Consider the following 16,309-nt stretch of genomic DNA (forward strand, 5'->3'; position numbering starts at 1 on the left):
CTATCAAAAGTGACTTGTAAGTCTAGGTCAGTTTCATATTGAACCTCATGCTATTCTTTGAAGTGGGTAAAAGAAAGTGTCGTCTGTCCAGCAATCTCCAGAAATGGAAATACCACTTTACTCGCCAAGTGTTGGTCTGTAGAACAATGGATAACAAGGGTAGCCAGCTTTACAACCTTGGAGTAGCCTCTGGTTGGCACCAGTGTGAGTCTGAACTTCTTAGTTCTGAGGGATGTCTGCTTGTGGCCTGGGAATTGACCAGGGCCGTCTGCATGTTAGGCAAGCACTCTGCCACTGAACTATATGCCCACCTCTCAGAGTGCATCATCAAATGGTGATGACTCCAAACAGCCTTCCTCATATGTTCTTTTTCTCAGTTCTGTTTATTATAACTTTAGCCTTACAATAGAAAAAACAAAATAGCTGCATGATATGTCATGTTGCTCATGGTTTGGAGGGCCAGCCCTTAGTCTTAGGGTGCTGGAGTACCTAATCTGTACCTCTTTTCAAGCCTGAACTTTTGCCCACCTGCCTTCTGACACTGGGTGGTGGGTGTGGCCTGAGATGCAGGCTTTCCATGCATGAGTTGGCTCTCAAGCTTTCTTCTGTGTACTGGGGCTGCTCACTGCTGTGGGTAACTGGGATCTGGGAGACTCATGCAAGTGTGCCTCATGCTGGTCTTTGATGAAGATAGGGTAGCCCCAGAACTGAGGGACCCTTCCTGTCCACCTAAGATTTAAACGCACATGTTGTTCATTGCCAAGGCCCAGGGACCCAGATGTGGCCACCCTTGCTGCTCCATTATGCAGAGGGCCTCTGGCCACCAAGAGGACAGCTGGTCCCCTTAGGTTACCTCATATGGATTCTTTACTCCAAACCCAGCAGCCACCAAACACAATTAAAGCACAGTTGCGTGGAAGACAGAAGAATCTAATGTTCCTGTAATTCAGTTTAAAGTTTTATGGGATGACAAATACTAGGGGTGGCTTGGAGGAAGAATAGGGCTTCCTAGAGGCCCCTTGTCACTTTTACGGTCCCCCTTTGTCAGAGCCACTGGGAGGCTAATGGGCAGAATGAATTTGTGACGTTGACATGGAGAGACATGACCAGGGCCATGTCAGGGATCAGTGATTAGTGCCCAGTGAAGTAAATGTATTCATTTTAAGAGCTGGTGTAGCATGGAGGACCCCAAGAGGCAGCAGTACACAGACATACTAGAAGTTACAGCTGTTTTAAGGGTTTCCTGAGATTGGTGTTTGAGTTGTTTGTATACAGAGTGAGGAAGATGGAGAGAGCTGGAAAAGGAGGGAATTGCTGTGGGCCAGCTAATAAGGACCTGGCACCAGTGGAACTGAGCAGGTAGTGATATGGCTTGGCCTCACAGACAGACTGAAGGCAAACCTGCTGCTTCCCTTCATCTTGGAAGCCATGTCTTGCGTAAGGTGAAAAGCAGTGAGGAAGATACTTTTATGTTGACCTCTGGCCTCCACTAGTGTATACTACACACACCAAGATAACATATATAGATACATGTTATTTGATGTGTGTGTATATATATATATATATATACACACACACACACACACACACACACAGAGTATTTGCGTACTCTGGTATGAATAAATGTCAGAAATACAATGCTGAGGGAGAGACAGTATAAACAGTGATACCATGCCTTCATATATACTGACAAGTATTTATACTACCCAGGAACACGTGCATGGATGTAAATGTATAAAACAGGACACACTGAATTCATGAGGATAGTTGCTGCAAGTCAGTCAAGAGTGGAATAGAATTGGGATTTTAGTCAGCGCCTGGCAGAGCAACACAGGTGATATCACATCACTTGATTCTCTGGTTTTGAATGGCTTTAATTTCTCTAAAAATAAGTGGTTAGAATGGAATGCCCCAGGCTGACCTGCATTTTGCTCCCCAGCCCAACCTTGGCCAGCAGGGATGCCCCCCAGCAGCCCCCAGAGGCTCATATGTGCTGTCCTCACACAGAGCCCTGAGTTTGCCTTTTTGTGTGTGTGATGAGATTAAATGCATTAGGGAGAGGAAAATGTCTTATCTGTACACAGCCTTGTTCGAAGAAGAGGGAGAAATAAGAGTAGCCAAATTGAAACCTTATTAAACAAAATTGGTTAGGTCTGATGGAGCCCAACCTAGACTGATCTTTAAAAGCTTATTTCATTTTCCCCCTCTAGTCTGAACCTCTTTGAATTGAAGTAACTGATCCTGCTCATTAGCGTCAGACCCATGTGTCTCTTTTCTGCCCCAATTTACATTTTATTAAGTCACAGCAAAGCTGTGCCATGCTGACCTCGGCCAAGGCACAGGCTCATTTCCAGAGTGAAGTTGGGTAAGGTTGATCCAGTTTCCTCATCGCTGGTACCACCATCCAGAAATTGATTCATGTCACAAAGTCTGTTCAGCTTGATCTGGGCAGCTGCACAAGCACCTGTGGATTGTGCAGAAAGCTGAGGGTCTTAAACGGCTGCTCCTCCAAAGAGCATACTGTGTCTATCAGACTCACTAGGCAAGGGGCTGCCAGGATCCTGCTGCACTTCTGTCTTAAAGCCTAGACAGTTTGGATGTTCAACTTCCTAGATCTGGATGGAAGGGGGAGGACCTTGGACTTTCCACTGGGCAGGGAACCCTGACTGCTCCTGGGACTGGAGAGGGAGGAGAAGAGGAGTGGGGGGAGGGGGAGAGGGGCGGGAGGAGGGGGAGGGAAATGGGAGGCGGGGAGGAGGCAGAAAATTTTTTTTTCAATTAAAAAAAAAAAGCCCTCTGTATGGAATTACACTCATCCTACATGTAGCTGTGGTATTAGTACCTAACTTCGCAGGCCTCAGTGTCCTAGTCTATGTAGTGAGAGCACCATTTTCAAGCTAGAAGACTCTTGGGCATGAGAATTGCATAAGCATACCTACAGTTCCTCTATCTGCACACTAGATGTGAGTTTTCCAGACTGTCTCCCTGGAAAATAGTGCAGTAGAGGACTAGGAGTTATCAGTCAGTCTTCTCTGGAGAAAAGAGAACTGATAGAGTAACTATATATATAATTAATAAGGCTGTGGTCCAGCTACTTCAGTGGAAGATCCAAAAATCCAGTAGTTGGCTCAGTCCAAACTGGATGTCTCAGGTGCTCTTCAGTATATGCTGGCATCCTGAAGAAGCAGTGTCTAATGCCAGTGAAGGAATGAACTTGTCAGCAAGAGCAAGGGCAAGCAGGCAAAGAGCACAAGCTTCCTTCTTCTCTGCCCTTTTATATAGGTGCCACCAGAAGATGTGACCCAGATTAAAGGTGGGTCTTCCCATCTCAAAATGTCAGGATTAAAGGTGGAAATGATTCAATTAAGAAAAATCCCTCACAGGTGTACCCAACCGCTGGGGTTTTAGTTAATTTTAGATATAATCACACTCACAGCCAAGATTAGCTATCATAAGATGTGATAGAGAGCTTGCATGAGGACCTGGGTTCAAGCCTCAGCACCACATGAACCAGATGTGGTGGCACACGCTTGTAATTCTGGCACTTGAAAGATAGATGCAGGAAGATCAGAAGTTCAGGGTTTTATCCTCTACATAGTGAGTTCAGAGCCAGCCTTGGCTACACAAGACTATCTTTAAAAAGAAAACTTTTTTTTTTAATTAAAAGAAGTAGTGTGAGACCCAACCCAGTTGTTCCAGACAGTGGCATTTTATACAACCACCAGAAAACTAAGCTGCAGATACTTGAGAGCTGGAGGAAGTATGTCAGGCAGCAGGCTCTGTGTCCTCTCTTCCATGAAGGTACCAAAATGCACCTGCAATGCAAACTGGGTGCTGGGGCAGCGCAGCTGAGAAAACCATCAGGCTTAGTTTGCATGAGATTATTGCCACCCTTTGCCAGGGCAGACAGCATGGTGGATTAGACAGAGAGAGTTTGTGGAGAGGTAGGCCTGGCTGTGTCTGCTAGCACTTCTAAGGCTTTCAAGGCAAGTCTTACTTTCTCAGCTACTTCCTCACCCACCAGAGGGCCTTGGTGGGTTTGGGAAAGTTGTGGTGGTATGCAGTCACCTCTCTGGAACTTTGGACATGTATGCTCTGTGGACAGCATACTCCTGCTCAATCTGCGCTCAGCTCCAGTGGCCTGGGCTTTGGGTTCTGCTCAGCTACTCAGGAGAGGAGACTGAGTGTCAGGCCTGCCTTGCAGTCCTGGCATTTATTGTCCCAAGTCTCAGCCTATTTGTGACCTTGGAGACATCACAAACCTCTGTTTCTTCATCCATAAAATTGAATATAAAAATATTGACCTGCCTCATAGGGTTTTTATGTAGAATAACTGACCCAGATGATGGTAAAGCTTCTTTGTTAATGAGAAAGGACCAAAGTGCTTAGCAAGCACAAACTTGAGTTTTAGAAAATTGTTTGCCTGCTTGATATATTCCTCCCCCTCTCTTCCTCACTGAGTTTGTACCTTCTTTCCACAGGAGGGCTGAGGTCGGGGCATAGAGCCTCCTTGTGCAATCCTGCTCAGGGTACAGCAGTGTTCCAGCCCTATCACCTAGCTTCTGTGCATTCTAATTCTAGAGAACCAGGACAGGGCCTACCATAGATGGGCCATGACAAGGCCAAGCTGGACGTACCTAGAAAGGCAACAGGTAACAGGGGTATAGCTGTGTGAACACAGGAAGAACTAGCATACACATTTCACTTAAGGTCTGGGAATGTAGAGCTATTATTTTGAGATATTTTCTCTCTGTACCTTCCCACAGTCATGCAATTAATATTCATTAGTTGAAGATTTAATTCTGGCTCCCATATCCAGGTAGCAGATCCATAGAGTCAGTAATGTTGGTTTCTTGCCCAGATCCTGGCTCTGAACTTACATGTGAAAGAAATGTAGCAGACATGTTGAGCAATACACATGTGCTAGCTCATTCTGCATTATGTGAGGAATGTTTGGTGGTCCTTGAGTGAGTGGATAGAGTCTCACAAAACTAGAAATGAGTGAGAGGAAGCAAAGTGTGTTTCTGTTCTGTTAGTATCTAGGTCAGCCCTCTATTCATAGCTTCCCAGGGTGGATTGCAAGCTCCCTGGTGACTGGTGGTCCTGTCTGCATGTGCCATGGAGAGCCAAAGTAGTGGCATGCCGCCTGTCCCCATCTTTATCTGCTTCACAATTTCCTGTCTCGGCCCTTGGAATCTTGATCTTCAGTTATTTTCCTCTCTGCTCTTATGCCCTCGCAAGGCATTCTTTATTATTTCAGTCCTGAGAACATGAGCCTGTTGAAAGGAGAGCATGCTGTGAGGGAAACTCGCCTGGCGCTGGGTGGGAGCAGCAAGCAATGCTAAGAAATCTAGCAATGCTAGACTATATAGCAGCTGGTCTCGCACCCTGATGGTAGAAATATATGTCTGCACCTACAGAACTGAACACTCCTGAGACCCTGAAGTCCTGCTATAGGATCCGAGTTCTTGAGAGCCCATCTTTCATCTAGGTACCAGGTCAAATCCATGTGAGAGGAGAGGCTCATCATAGCCCTTCCAGCAATAATCACAAGCACTGCAGATAAGTGTGAACAGGAGCCCAACTCACACTAAATGAAAGGCTATGGCAGGCAGTCCCCTGCCAGTGAGCTGCAGGGTTCTCAGTACCTTATCTACAGTGCACTCCTTCAAAAAGCCCCGCCCCTCACACAGGCAGTGTGATTGGCGACTTGTACTGCACGCATTATAAGCCTGCACACAGTCATGTGTAAGGGAAAGGAGAGGGAATGAATACATGCAGCACATTTGCAGGGAGTGCACAGTAGGATCAAGGACTGGTGACACTGGCGTTGGGGGGGGGGGCAGTTACTGATAAGCCTACAGTGGGTGTTCACTGCCTTAGAGTTTAACCCACCTTGCAGAAGTGGTGACTGCCCTGTAAAGCAGGATCAGGATCAGAGTGTGCAGCTTTGTTTGGGGTGCATATAGGGAAACCCTTCCCAAAGTGCCCTGGGTGCTAGGGATACCAAGAATTTGTCAAGAAGAAGAAACCTAAGCAGGAAGGGAATCATGGCAAAGCATAGGACATTCAGAATCACTGTGTGAGGACTCATTCCAGAGTCCTCTAGCTGTGGCTTGTGGCTTATGGGTGTGCTGTACACATGGGATGCAGAGGGTGTGTAGTTGGGCTGTATGAAGAGTATTACTGAAGACTGGGGGACTCCACCTTCTACAGAGTGCTTCATAGGTGCCTGAGGGTCTGAGGAGTATGGCAGCCTACCCATATAAAGGGGCCCTCGGTTGACTGAAGGCCTTCCTGCCCCTGAGAGCTGTGGGTGAGGGTATAAAGGTCACAAGGAGTAAGACTGGAGCCACGGGAGCAGCTGTGACACCCTTTCCTCCTCAGATCTGCTGTAGAGCGCTGACCCAGGGAGAGGCAGGGATTCAAGTACATTTAGGGTAGATGTTCTGTGAGTTAATAGTCTTCAGGACCCCGCCCCCATCACCCACTGCCTCCTAGGCCACCTCAGAGAAGGCTTGCATTTCTCTTTGATTGATCTGGGCTGCAGCTTTTGACACTGCTTCTCACTTTCTCTGCCCTCTGACCCTGTGGGTGGGGAGTTAATGATCTTTAAACAAACACTTGAGTTTGATACCCTGGTGAAAGGCTCCAAGTCCCGATGCCACCAGCACAGCATTCTCCTTGTGTCCAGAAGGAAAAGTGTGGGTGCCTGCCTCTGGCCCCGGTGGCAGGGATGTTTGTAACCAAATCATAAAAATCCAGGCTGATTCTGTTCCTCTTGCTGAGTTTTCTGAAATGGGTTTCGTGAACTCTGCTTTGTTCAACTGAAACTGTTCGATGGCATCTTGTGTTGGGGGCATAGGAGGAATGCCACCATCTTGGGCTCTGTTGTCTCTGCTCCTGATTTGCAGAAGCCTGCTCTGTGTGGAGTCAAAAGTTACCTTTCAGAAACTGAGATAAGATCACATTGCCCCTTTATGTAGCTCCACATGATATGCATGGCGCCTAGGCCTTGACCTTTAGCCTGCAACTGCCCTCCTGCCTCTTTATTAACTGTTTAGCTTCACAGGAGACTCCATCTCTGGGCCTGGCCCTTACTGGTGCCTCTGCCTAGAGCTATCTTGCTCTGGATCTTCACAGGCCTCACTCAGGGGCTGCCTCAGCAGTGCTCCTCTCCCTGCCTGTGTAAGACCAGAGCTTTCCCCACCCTGGGCCATGTTATGTTTCTCATGGCTCATGCACCTACATTGTAGAATTGTGTTTTAGTAAATATCAATATACGTTTTCATGAATTAACTTATGCTATACAAAATAACAACATCTGCATGGCCTGTGTAGATAATTTTTCTTGTTTCTAGATATTAAGCTGTTTGAAACAGAGCTGATTCTGGTCCTTCCCCTGGAATAGAGCCTGGCACATGTTAGGCACAGGGAACATGTCAAATAACCAGAGGAAGACCCTTCTCAGCGAGCCCTCAGCCTTGGCAGGCAGACACAAGCTAGACAGTGGAAGTTTCATGGGTGAGGAAAGGCAGAAGAGCGGGCTACTCAGGAATTAGGGACAAGTCCTGCCCTCAGTCACAGACTCCATAGCCTGTCATCTGACCTGAGTTTTCAAAGCAAATGGCACACTGGAAAGCTGAGGAACTAGGTGTCAAGGGCTATGCAGTGGGCTAAAATGCGCTGGAATGGCTGATGAAAAGGAGGAAGCCAGAGGGTATAGATCCTGGATGAAGCAGCTTCCAAGAAAGAGAGGGAACTGGAGTGACCACTGTTCTTGTGCTGGCACAGGGATGAGATTTGGAAAGTGGTCTAACCTGGGCCTTGGCTCTCTCTTTTTTTTTTTTTTTCCTCCCTGGAACTCGTTCTGTAGACCAGGCTGGCTTCGAACTCACAGAGATTCACCTACCTCTGCCTCCTGAGTACTAGGATTAAAGATGCATGCCGCCACCAGGCCTTAACTCTTGGGGATGCTGCTTTCTTTGCCCAAAGAGGTCTGATTAAACCCTGGCCTCCCTTCTACTGTTTGCCTGGACCTCCACCAGGACTGGGGATGGGTAGGCAGAATCACCCCAGCCCCAGCTTCAGGGCTTGTGATTTTACATGTTCTCCCTCTTGCTCCTGATCAGGTGGTGAAGAAAGTGAAGTCCATGCAGATGTTCCACACACCCGTCACCTCTGCCATACAAGGAGATCGACTGGGCATCTGTGTCACCCAGTTTGACCCCAAGCTGCTGGAACGTGGGCTGGTGTGTGCACCTGAGTCTCTGCACACCATTCACGCAGCCCTCATCTCTGTGGAAAAGATCCCTTACTTTCGGGGCCCCCTGCAGACTAAAGCCAAGTTCCATATCACAGTGGGCCATGAGACAGTCATGGGCCGCATGCTGTTCTTTAGCCCGGCTCCCGACAGTTTTGATCTGGAGCCCAAACTTGATTTCTTCGACCTCTCTCGAGAATACCTCTTCCAAGAGCAGTACCTGTGCAAAGACTCCATGCCCACAGCCACAGAAGGTGGTGATGAGGTGGACGTGAAAGCAGGTCACACCCCAGGGGGCCAGTGCCCCAGGCAACAATGGGCCCTGGTGGAGTTTGAGAAGCCAGTTACCTGCCCCCGATTATGCTTGGTGATTGGCTCCAGGTTGGATGCTGACATTCATACCAACACGTGCCGGCTGGCCTTCCATGGTGTCTTGCTACAAGGACTGGAAGATAAGAACTACACAGAGAGCTTCCTGCCAGCACTGAGGGTATACAAGCTGAAACACAAACATGGTCTTGTAGAGCGGGTAAGCTCAACCCTCGGGTTCCTTCCTCTCCTTGCTCAGTACTAGGCCCAAGTGTGGGCTGGGACCAGAGTCAACAGTCCTCAGGTTTTAAACTAGATAGTTTAGGCCAGAGTACAGGGCGACCTGAGTGCTTCCCATCATGCACTCACAGAGCTGGACTATAGCCAGAGCCTCCAGGTTAGCAGTCTGGCCTCTCCCAAAGCCCCTACCTTGGCTGGACCCTGGGCTCCATGCAACTCGCTCCTGCCAGACCCAGCCCAGATTCTCATGACTAGTAGGAGTACCTAGGCACAGTCCAGGTCTACTTTGCCTACAGGGTAGGAAAGGGCTAGTGGTTTCATAGATATAAGGAACAAGAGGAGAAAAGACCAGAAAAGTCACTGGCTTCCTGATGTCCTTGGGGTCACTATAACTAGACAAAGCTCTGGGATGCAGGCCTGTCATTGGAATCTGTACAATGTGGTACCTTTCCTGAAGTTCTAGGGAATCCAGACCTAGAATGAAGGGCTTCTGAGGGTCCAGGCCTCACTATCGTGTCTACCTGGCCCTCTGGCTATACCACAGGGCTTGGTAGCTGTGTGTGGTCCCAGGATGTAGCTAGGCTCCCACCAAATCAGCATGAAGGCAGCCCCTCCTCTCCATCTTTGTACTGCAGCAACTAGTACAAAGCCTGACCCTTGTGTAGTACACACCTGTAGGATACAGGTACACACTTCTGGGACTCTTTTTCTAATTTGCGGGTATTCGCTAGCGCTCTCTGCCTTCCCTGCCTCTTCTGCTCGATCAGTCCCACAGCTAAGGACCTTGGCCTGGGTGAGTTCCATCCACCTCAGCACAGCAGGGATGCTTCTGCAGATGTGGTGATAAAGTGCACAGAGCTGTTCATCCAGCTTGATTTATTAGTAGCATTATGGGGTGTAATTATTCTGTAGTAAAGTATCTATCAGAGAATAATGTCTTCTTGGTATGACTCCAGATCTAATTGTTCTCCCTCAGGCCTGTCACTTCCCTTAGAGAATGGGAAGAACTAGTGAGGAGCAAGGAAACACATTGTTGAATTGACCCCGGCCTCCCAAGAACAACAGAAAGGGTCTGGAGACATGCTGATCTGTGTCCTGTCACTAGTCTAGGGCAGCCCAGAGCCACCAGCCTTTTTATACTTAGTCCAGGGAGGCATCAGACCATAGACTTGTAGTCACAGGATCAGATCCCACGTAAGCAGTTGTGAGAGTCACAGGCTTCTCCAGCCACCAGGGATGACTGTTTGGTCTCAGTGGGCACATCCATCTGAATGTAGACAGTCCTGACCTCACAGGCATGAAGCATGCACCTTCACATTTGAGAACTGCTTTAGAAGCCAGAGTAGCATAGTTCCCAAGTGCTCAGCAAGCTTGTTCTGAGGGGCAGCTATGTTATTCTAACAGAACTGAACCCAGAGGGATAGGGAAAAAGTGTGTGTGTGTCTGTGTGTACACATCAGGGGATCAATCATGTACCCCCAGTCCAAGAATGAAGGCCTGAAAGGTCTCTGGAAAGAGGGAGTCCATGTTGAACAGCTGAAAACTTGAGTCTTGTGTCTACAGCAATAGGGTAGTGATAGACATGCTGACTCAAGCTTGTACACATGGGTAGTCTTTGCAAGGCAAAAAAAAAATATCCTGAACTCTCATCCTTGGCTGTGCTGGCTGACTACAGACATTCCTAGGTGTGCCTCTGCCAAAGAAGTTTCTGGGTGGTCAGATCATCTTACAAAGGTTAAATCTGATATCCTAGGCAGATCTCTATCCTATGCTCTGCAGCCCTGGACAGACTTTGTGTCCTATGAATACTCAGTCAGCTTAGGTACCTGAGATGTCCTAAGTTGCTAGTGAAGAGACACCCTACCTTCATAGCTAGGTGTGAGTGAATACTTACCATCTGAGCATGGATGAAGGCATCTGGGCTTTCTGTTCCTTCCCTTGTAAAGGTGTCATCTTTCGTAGTCAGCTTTGTGGACTTCATATGTTATGTCAGTCCTTGAATACACAAGAAGGAGGCCTAGATCACCCTCACAGTAGAGGCTGAAATTGAAATAGAAGCAGGGTCAAACAATGTTAATCAAGGTCCTGCAGCCAGTGCTTGGCACCCAGGAGACGCTAACTTTGGGGGCACACAGTCTCTGCTGTGCTTGCTTTACTGCCTGTAGATGTGCCTGAATGCATGGGTGTTCTTCAGAGTAAGTGGAACCTAGGCCCAGCCTGAGCAACAGTTCTTACTCCAAATCTAGTCATCCTAAGTAAGCTTATTTTCTCTGGATACTTTTTTTTTTCACCAGGTGCAGTCAAACACAATTTAACTAACTTACCATTAGTAAATGGCTCTCTTTGCTTGGCTAACAAATGAGCCACCCAGAAACTTTGATACCAGCTTCATTCCCATTTTTAATTATTTTGTATCTACAGTGATGGAATATACTATTTTAAATTTTCTCATTTTTCTAATCATTGCTTTTGTGTGAGTTAAGAATATTGTAATGTTAGGGTATGTTGAGTTAACATAAATAATTGCAAGCTCAGGGCTTTGCCAATGGGGCTCAATAAGATGATACCCCACACCCCATTGAGCCTCCACAGTTCACCCTTTCATCTCTTTCCATATGAGGGCTCTACACTACTAACAGAAATCACTAGCACTCCAAAGGCAGAGGCAGGAGAATCTCTGTGAGTTCAAGACAACCTAGTCTACATAGGGAGTTCCAGGGCAGCCTGAACTACATAGAAAAGTTTGCAAAGGTGAAATAAAGTATCATTCTCCACTAAAGCAGAGATTATATGATTTCCTTCCAAAGAGTACAGAATAGAAAGTAAAAGGTTGAGATACTTTGCAGACCTGTCTCAAAAAAAACAAAAACAAACAAATCTCTAGATGGGGGGGAGGGGTGGACTGTCAGCCATCAATGTTCCTGCAGTTACAGTCCCCTAATGCCTTGTTCAGTCTCCGCCTCAATTGCTTCCCTGCTAGTAAGGTTCAGAAACAGCGAGGAGCTGCACCTAAATATGGTTGTGTTCAAATAAAACTTTCCATTAGTGCACACTAAAATTTAACTTTCACTTAGCTTTCATGTGTCATGAAATATTCTTTTTTAAAAAATGTTTTTCAGCTCATTAGGCAAAAAGCTATTCTTAACTCACAAGCCATCTAAGAACAGGTCTAGGCAAAGTCTGACCCTCTGGTCAGTTTGCTGTTCCTTGTCTACGTGGTAAACAGCTCTTGCCAAGGCATGATCTTGCTGTGAGGGAATCCTGGTCACAGCTACAACTGACCAGCTTTGCTTGCTCCACAGCCCCAGGAATTGGGCCATGGTGTAGAGGCTCACTGAGGTAAGGGCATCTGTAGTGTCACTCAGGAGGAGGGGAAAGGGAAGTCTGAAGGGCCAGAAGCTCTCTGGAGATGCTCCACAGGTCTGCCTATCTAGCAGTAGGCTAGCACGTAGGGAGGGGGGTATCACTTAAAGGTGTACTGTTTGAGAGGAAAATACAAAATATGAATCAGATTTTGAGCACAGAAAAATAATGAATGGAACGGAAGTGTTGGAAAAATGCTTATCCACAGAAGGAAAACCGAAATGAACTTGATAAACCAACAAAAATAAGAAAAACAAGAACAGTGCTAAAACACGATAACAAAGATACAGAAGACAGAATTAAGAAGTACTTACCATACCAAATAAATGCCAACTATAAAGACAAACTAATATATAGGGTTAAAACACAAACTCTACTGGCATGCTGTGTCTAAGAAGCAAAGGTAAAAATAAAGAATGCCAGTAGCTAAGCAGAACAACCGCATGAGTGGACAGTCACCTTTAACAGAGGAGGGCCAGGTACAGATATGAAGCAAAGTAACAGGCACAGTTACAGACCTGGACTAGATACATTAAAAGTAAAACCCAGCAGGAATCCAGGGAGATGGGGTGTGGATTTTCAGATGAAATGTCTGGCCTCCCTTAGGGCATATGTAAATAAAAATGTTGTGTACATAATAGTGTAGATTTGTAAAGATCTGGCAGAAATTATGAGTTGCTCAGGGTATGTCACAGCTAAGCAGAACTGTTGGGCTTGTCCTCAACAGGCTGCTAGTGCGTACAGATTTAGACACATAGCCAGAGGCCAGAAAAGTGGATCTTCCTGGGCCAGCAGGGACAGAGCCCATGGATGGGGTGGAAGACTGAGAGTCAGGAGAGGGGGAGCAGAACTCCACTTATGGTGGAGCCAGCACAGAAGAGTATGACCTTTGAGCTCTGTCTTGAGCAGCTAAAGAGCTACTGGCCAGACATGGAAGAACATGGAAGGTTCTAGGAGCTGCTTCTGTGACACAAAGAGGCCAACCAGTGTCTGAGTCTGACCCTGAGCCACTGGGGAAGCCCTCAGCCAGACCACCCAGCCAGCATCCAGTGAACAGAGTCAGGGCTGGGTGGGCTTGGGAACAGAGCAGCTTTGGTTCCCAGGGCTGGAATCACCTCAGAACCAGACCTACAGAAGCTGTCCTGTGGAGGAGGCCTCAGCCATTGTCTTGCCTGCCTTGCCACAGCCTATGACTCAAGGCTTCCTAACCCAGTTTATCGGGATCCCAAGAACTTCCAGGTCTGACAGAACCTGCTTCATGGGTCCACATTTCTCCTCCCTAGCAGTTCTGCCTTCCTTGGCATTAAGAAAGAAGTGAGACAGGTGAGATTTGGTGCCCAGAAGCACCTACCTACGTGCCCAATGCATCCTAACTGTTGCTATACTCAGGACACCAGCCCTCTGACTTCCAGCACCATCCTCTTGCCTCACTGTGGTTCTCAACACCTGGCAGCTCACACAGCCCCACACAACTAATGGTACACTGGAGAAAGGTTCTGCCAACTCTTAATACATGCTCTCTTTAAATCTAGAACCCATACAAGAGCCAGAGAACTGTGCACAGCACTAAAGTGGGCCCCAGGGTGTGGCAAGTGGATAAAGAACAGGAAACAAACATGGAAAGTGCTAGTACTTTGCCAGCCAGAAGGTGGCCCTTGTTGAGCCCTGTGCATCATGACCGTGGCTCACATGAGCATTGCTCATGGCACACATCCCTGGGTCCAGGCTGAGTAGTGGCAAGAAGCTGCCCCCACTGTGGTGGGAGGGGGTCAGACCAGGCATACTGGCTACTTCAGGTCTGGCCCCATGGCGCCAATCAGAAAGGCCTCAGGCTGGACTTGAGGAGCCTGAGGCATGGACCCAACCAAGTGTAAACATACAGACGCCACCAAGAGCACTGGCCAGCTTTGAAGTCTGACCAGCACCGCCTCAGGCTCCTGGCTCGTACAGCTCCACTACTGATGGTTTGTTAAGTCTGCCCAAGGCTTAACAAGGGATCCTACCACCTGTTTCTTCCTGAGCAGGAGGGACAGCCCAGGCCTGGAGGTTCTGTGCAGGTCATCTGCAGCACCCCAACCCCTGGAGGAAGTTGCTTCCTGTTCTTTCAGTCTGTCATGCTGTTCTTGTCGACAGGCTCCCAGCCAACAGGGTGGAGGCCGAGGACCCTTGGACACATGGGTCCTAGGAGGCTGAAGTTAAGAAGGTCCACTGCAACCGAGTGCTCTAAGCTGACCATAGCCCCAACCTCTGCCTGCCTTCCAGGGTCAGAGTCTGATCACTGGAGCCCAGCTCCACTTCTCAGCACTTTGGCGATTGCATTCATGTTCAGAAGTAGATGCAGGGTCAGGTGGCTGGAAACAGTAGAAAGCTAGTCTGGAAACTAGAACTGAATTGGGGCCCCAACTAGCATGGCTATGGCTCCCCTGTAAGAATACTGTGGTGGGGAGTTGAGAAGGCCAAATGGCTGGCACATAGTGCTCTAAAATACTCATCTACTTTTCCCCATGGAGGGCAGCTGGCAGGGAGTCATCACGTAGAACCTCTGTAGCTCCAACATAGGTTTTATCCAAGAGAGACTCAAGTGATGGCTGCACATATACAAAAGGTAAGGAATGTTCAGAGAGGAAGGAGGCCTGGCCTGAGGAAAACAACCTTACAAGCCTGAGAGCCTGTGGTGAGCAGAGCTGTATTGCTACCATCCCGGGCAGCCCAGGTCTCAGGTTCTGAGCCTCTGGAGCATATTTGATGAGGTGAGACTATCACAGACTAACTTATTGTCCCGGGGTTGACACTGGGCATATGATCATGGTGTTCACTGCTCACAGACTTTGGTGCCAGAAACCTGTCTCATCCCTGCAGCAGCCTTGAGACGCAGATAACTGTGTCTGGTTTTACAGAAGCAGAGCCTGAGGCACAGCAGGGTGAATTGGCTTGCCTGGGTGCTATCGTGGTGAGGCAAGAACCAGCCCCATCCCATGGGTTACCCTAGGGCCTCTGCTTTTCCACCAGGCCACGCTGCTGGGGAGGAGGAGGAAGAGGAGAGTGTTTTCTGCCGACACGCAAAGAGCACACCATTATGGTTTTCGGTGTCAGTGTCTTCAGGTGGACTGGAAAAGATGACACCTGAATAGCAAGGAGCCCCTTGCTCCTGAGACTGGGGTACCCTGCTGACTATGAATGCTGAGTGTGATCCTGCCCTCCTTCCTGTGCAGAAGTTCTGACAACTGCATCTAGGGTTCCTAAGTATGTTAGATCATCTGCCCCACATGTCCCTCCATCCCCCACTTCAGTGTGACATTCACTAATGCAGAGTCTGTTCTAATGGTCATTCTGCTGTCAAATCTGGTGTTCTGGCCAGTATCAGTGTCCTAACCCTAACAACATATGTTATGAAAATACTGGGGTTCAGAGAAGTCCCCTGCCTCAAGCCATGATGCCATAAGAGACAGGGCCAGAACTCAAGCAACTAGAGCCATTTCTCTTCTGGAGACAGGGGGTCTTCTCCCCTCACTCTAGTGGAGAGCCTGGCTCAACTCTCTTCATAGTGACTTCCCTTCCTGCACGGTGAACTAGCTGAAGCTTCAGAACTTGGGCAATTCCCAAGCTTCATCCTGGGAACCAAGCCCTGGAAGAGAGACACATGTAATGACATAATTATGTGCACCAGCAGCCAAGTCCCTGCTCAAAAGCTGGGGACAATGGGGACTCTCCTGGCATGGCAGCAAGAGCCTGGACGTGGATACACAGCTGTAACTGCTGAGGGAGCTTGATCCCTCCAGCAACCACTTGCGGGTAGATGAAGCAAATTACTCATGCAAGCAGTGAAAGTCCCCACTTGAGCTATTGTGACCGCTGGCCTGTGTTCAGCATTGTCCCCAGGAACAAGGCTACCAGCAAACCCCACAGGCATTGCCTTCAGTTTGACACGGTGATTGATTCAGAATCCAAGCCTCCAACTGCTCTGGCAGTGCTTTCCTTGTGGTGTACTGGTGTCTGCTCTCTGTGGTCTCCTCTCACTGCAAGAGTCTGTGAATTGGACCACTGGGCTTCTTTGATGTGTTCTGGGTTGAGTGCCATACCATGGGCAGCTAGACAGGGCAGCCTGAAAGGGTGCTAGTCTCTAGATCCCATTAC

General features: G+C 48.2%; 1 protein-coding gene across 4 annotated transcripts in view; it reads left to right on the forward strand.

Annotated features, from left to right (window-relative positions):
• Eefsec (eukaryotic elongation factor, selenocysteine-tRNA specific) overlaps positions 1 to 16,309 on the forward strand; it is a 226,172-nt gene that overhangs the window by 181,570 nt on the left and 28,293 nt on the right. For 2 of the 4 annotated variants that reach the window (XM_057770227.1, XM_057770235.1), the window contains one exon: positions 8,133 to 8,792. The exons of the other annotated variants lie outside the window; for them this stretch is intronic. In XM_057770227.1, coding sequence (XP_057626210.1) covers positions 8,133 to 8,792 — 660 coding nt within the window. The remainder of the gene's footprint in view (positions 1 to 8,132; positions 8,793 to 16,309) is intronic. 4 annotated transcript variants of the gene reach the window in all.

Source organism: Chionomys nivalis, chromosome 1, assembly GCF_950005125.1.
Source record: "Chionomys nivalis chromosome 1, mChiNiv1.1, whole genome shotgun sequence".
Classification (NCBI taxonomy): domain Eukaryota; kingdom Metazoa; phylum Chordata; class Mammalia; order Rodentia; family Cricetidae; genus Chionomys; species Chionomys nivalis.